The sequence below is a fragment of the Arachis hypogaea genome, chromosome 18, assembly GCF_003086295.3.
Source record: "Arachis hypogaea cultivar Tifrunner chromosome 18, arahy.Tifrunner.gnm2.J5K5, whole genome shotgun sequence".
Taxonomy (NCBI): domain Eukaryota; kingdom Viridiplantae; phylum Streptophyta; class Magnoliopsida; order Fabales; family Fabaceae; genus Arachis; species Arachis hypogaea.
The window spans coordinates 6,813,748-6,818,356 of NC_092053.1; the positions used below are offsets into that span (position 1 = coordinate 6,813,748).

Genomic DNA, 4,609 nt, shown 5'->3' on the forward strand with positions numbered 1-4,609 from the left:
GAGTAATATATAGTATATGAAAGAAACGCAGTCCAATCAGAATTTGTAAAAATTTAACAGTAGTTGTTGAGAATTCAGTTTATGCATGCATTATTATTTAAAAAAAAAAATACAAAAAGGTTCTTTAACCCTTAGGATAACTAACTATAATGAACTGTATAGTAATAATACATTTGAAAGGTCAATGAGGAGAAGCAAAGTTTCCTACCTAATAGAATTGATTTGACTTTAAGCATATGTGTACCCTTGATATTATACCTATACAATAGGATTACCAATACCACTACTCAACTTTTAAAAAAAGGCAAAATGGAACATAATTATTAGTGTTGAAGAAGTATTAACATCGCACTTCCACTACCAATATAAAAAGGCATTTCTACAGTATATTATAGAATTTACGGTAATGTAAAAAATAAAATAAAAAATTATTATATTTAATTTAATTTTTATATTTCTATATATAGAATATTTATAATTAAACACTTATTATATATAAATGATTTAATTAATTTAATGATAATTAAAAAATATAAAAATAAAATAAATATATACTATTTTTAAATTAATTTTTTTTATTTTTTTTTAAATATTTTGTAGCATTTAAGGATGATGGCTACATATATGAATTTGAATCTTAAACTTTGAATTCAACAAGCCTTCTCATGGCTGTTTCTATTGAATTGAATAACAATTTGCAAAAATGACACAAGTGAAAAAGAGCCTTTATTTTAATTAATTAATTAATTAAATGGGCTAGCAGACCGAAAAGAAACAAGTTGCGGACAAAGCAACCAACAACAATTAAACAATGTCTTAAACAAAATAAGAACATATGTATGCATAGATAAATAAACACATAATTAAATCACATGCCTTCTTTTTTTTTTTTTTTTTTAAATATATATAGTACATGAAAGTGGCGGCTTGATTTCCTGAGCAGCTAGAAAACAAGTTAATAATAAGGTAATGAACTTGGACATACATGATTAAAGCATTGAATAAAGTAAGAGTATTAAATAGGAGCTGTCACATGCTTAGAGAATAATGAGAATATGGAGGTGGTGGGCTGGTGGCTAGCAACCTCGTATGCGCGCGTTTTTTTTTTTGGTTATATGGATAATTTGGGCCAACATATAAGGTTGGGCTGAATCTTTTTGGAACAGCAGAGTAATTAGGCCCATAAAGAACAAAAAATCAACAAAAAAAGAAGCTGCAGATTCTGGAAAATTGTTATCATTTAATTAATCTGGAAATACAATATATAGTTCTTATCACATTTTGATCCAACACAAGTTCCATATTAACTGATCGATTAATTCCCATAATGAGAAAGTAAAATGCTACAAGAGAGGCTAGTTGATTGTAATAACATGATGAACTCCAATATTTTTCTCTTGAAGATCATGAGGAGGAGAATTTGGGTAATTTGGTGCAACTTTGCTGTCTTTGTTCTTGAATTTTGCTTGCACGGATAATTCATGTACTGACTCAGCGATTTTCTCGGTGCAAGAAACCACGTCAAGCAGCAAATAAGTCACAGTCATAATAGGAATATCCTCAAACAGATTGGTCCCTTCCCATAACCCTGATTTCAGAATGGACTTGAGGTTCATTGAAACAAGCTTAGATTTCTCAATGCTAGGGTTTGCAGCACATGGTGGAATCGTTTTTTGGATTGACACTGATAATTCCTTCAGAGATTTTCCTGTTTCTTTGCTTATTTGGATGCATGTCTCTTGCACTTTGTTTTTTATTTCTGACGGGGTCTGTATAAAAGGTCAACGTTATTTGAAGATTAATCACATTTAAGAAGTTTATTATAATTTAATAAAGGAGGAAACTCAGGTGCAATCAACTTCACGTGAAGTTGATACCTGAGAGCTGTTAAATTATTTGACTAATTTTTTATCTAACGGCTCTTAGATATTAACTTCACATGAAGTCGACCTCACCTGAATTTTCACCTTTAATAAAACTAAATGAGAATCCAATTGGTACCTTGGTAGAATCAAGGAAGCCAGTAAGAGAATCAATGAGGCAGGCACATTGCCTTAATAAGCTTCCAATCTTCAAATATTGTTTCCAAGGGTGACCATATCTGAAAGGACCATGGCACGGTTCCCACCTTGCAAAATTCGCCTTCAAAATATATATCCATATAATAATAAAGTAAATCATTACATTAATAATAAAGTAGTCAATTTCGTAAGTCTAAAATAACAAGAATAGCAAACAAAATATACTTTTAAGAGTCGGTTTTGATTCAACCGATTAATCGAAAATTAAGTATTAAATTTGTCTAATTTATGATAAATATCGATTATTATCATTGATTCAATAAAAAGTCGATTAAAAAAATCCATTAACTGATTAAAATATTCTCGTTTAGCGATTAAGGATATAAAAAATATTTTTATTACAAATATTTTAAACCTCTAACTTTATTGATTTGGCAACTGACTCAATTTTTAAAAAGTTAGACGAAAAGATAGAGTGAATATCTTACCTGACCCTTGATAATTAACTCGAAAGGACTACGAGACTTTTGATAAAAAAATATCTAACTTAGTTTTTGATTTTTTTTGGGACTGATTAGTTCTTGTGCCAAAAATTTTTTTTAATACAGAACTAATCAGTCCCATAAAAATAAAACTCAAGAGTCAAATTAGATATTTTTTTTTGTCAAAAATTTCATTGTCTTTCAAAATAATTGTCAGAGACTGTTTAAAATTTTTTCTCGGTCCTGTTCCCGGCCAGAAATATAGTGAAATCACCTTTCCTATCCTTTCCCCCAATCCCGCTACTGAGAGAGATGTTCACTTCTTAAAATATCCAATATATGTAGGGAAAAGATATAATTGATTAATTCTCCAATATCCTTACCAAGCTTTCTTCGGTAAGCTTTGAATTGAGAACACTTTTATATGCTTGAAGGTTTGACTTATTGGAACCTTCGCCCTCTGATGTTCCAAAACATTCATCTCCAAAACCTGCAGTATAACAGGCCATCTATTTCATATCATACACAACATATAATTTAAAATAACTTTACTTAAAATTGGATAATACTATATATATAGAAATTAAAGTATTTCAAGTGTTTTAATATTTTATATGTTCTACTAATTTAGTCATTAATCTCAATTAGATTTAATCTAAGCATAATTAAGATCAATAGCTAAAGTCACTGAACATTTGAAATACTAAAACATTTGGAATATAATGCTTTCAATATTATATATACTAAGTACCTTGAATAGAGTCTCCTAGTTTTTGAAGATTCTTTGATACTAACTTGTGAAGATCTTCACCTGCCCATATGGGGTACACAATAATGGAAACCAATATCCACACTAAAACACCTGTGAAAATTGTGATTACTCGTCTCTTTGCTATGTCTAATAAATCTTCGTCTCGGTAGCTAGGTAGAGATACTATGCAGAATGTCAAGATAAACACTAAAAACCCATAATCATATCTTGCTTTAATTTGAGGTACAAATCGCATATATGTCATTGTCGCAACTGCATTCATTTATTCAAATTTCATATTAGTCAAATAATTTTAATAATTAATTACTATAATATTCAATTGAACAGGCAAATTTTTTATATATATCTTACCTATGATAAAAATTAGGGTTCCAAGAAATACTGACCCCACAATATGTCCTCCCATTATTGAATCAACCAAGTAATAACATCCAAGTCCTAGAGCACTAGCCAAAACTGTTGCTAAACCTCTATTGAAACATTTAGCAAGTGTTGCCCCTGCATGTGTCACGCATATATAAGACTTAGTTAATTATTATTAAACTAGAAAACAATTCTCCAAATAAATTAAAAATTTAATTTTGATGCATATATTTAATTACGTAATTTCACATCAGCAAAAATAACTATATTTTATATTAATGACGTGAATGATTATCCAAAAGAATAAATATGATTGCACGACTATATAAAACGTTTTACACTGTTAGTGTATCAAAATTAAACTCACACATTAAATGAACAAGTTTAATTAAATGAACTTGCCTACGGAAAATTCTGAGACAAGGATGACGGTTATAATTATCCACATGGGGTTTTTATCAAAACAAACGAAAAGAGATTTAACAAAGTAAAATGCAGAAACTGTGGTGATGGAAAGTGCAACTTTGAAAGAATGAATAAGCCTTCTAGGATCATCTTCTGCCGGTTTCTTCAGCTGCAACATCACACCAACCATCTTAGCAACAAACCGTTGCCAAAACGTGACATTATTATTATTATTGTTGGTATCTGCTATAACTTGAGATGATGATGCCATCATCAGTTAGTTGCAGCCGAAATTGGACACACAAGTCCAACCCCAAAATGTTTTGAATTATTATTGTGCTTTGTGTGTTGTGTTTGAATGTAATGTAAGAACGTAACATTGTCCTATTTATAAGAGAAGTTTTGTTGACCAATGAACCCAAAAGGATTATAATAATCAACACTTCTATGTTTTCAATCCATTATACATTCAATGCATTAAGAATAGATAAAAAAAATCACGATTTTTTTAATTTTATCCAATAATATTCGTATAATTCTTTTTTAATCATTTTTAAGATATTTTT

General features: G+C 29.4%; 1 protein-coding gene across 1 annotated transcript; it reads right to left on the reverse strand.

Moving 5' to 3' along the window:
* Positions 1-1,355: 1,355 nt before the first annotated feature.
* Positions 1,356-4,314, reverse strand: LOC112769480 (aluminum-activated malate transporter 2-like). Its single transcript, XM_025813993.3, has 6 exons — positions 4,041-4,314; positions 3,627-3,773; positions 3,255-3,527; positions 2,887-2,993; positions 2,002-2,142; positions 1,356-1,769 (listed from the first exon to the last, which is right to left on the reverse strand). The coding sequence occupies exons 1-6, from the start codon at positions 4,312-4,314 to the stop codon at positions 1,356-1,358; spliced, it is 1,356 nt and encodes a 451-aa protein (XP_025669778.1).
* Between the last annotated feature and the right edge of the window lie 295 nt (positions 4,315-4,609).

Coding starts and splice junctions, on each gene's coding strand:
- LOC112769480 (XM_025813993.3), bottom strand. CDS start 4,314: ATGGCATCATCATCTCAAGTTATAGCAGATACCAACAATAATAATAAT. Junction 3,528..3,626: donor AACCCTAATTTTTATCATAG/GTAAGATATATA, acceptor AAATGAATGCAG/TTGCGACAATGACATATATG. Junction 1,770..2,001: donor GCTTCCTTGATTCTACCAAG/GTACCAATTGGA, acceptor CCTTTTATACAG/ACCCCGTCAGAAATAAAAAA.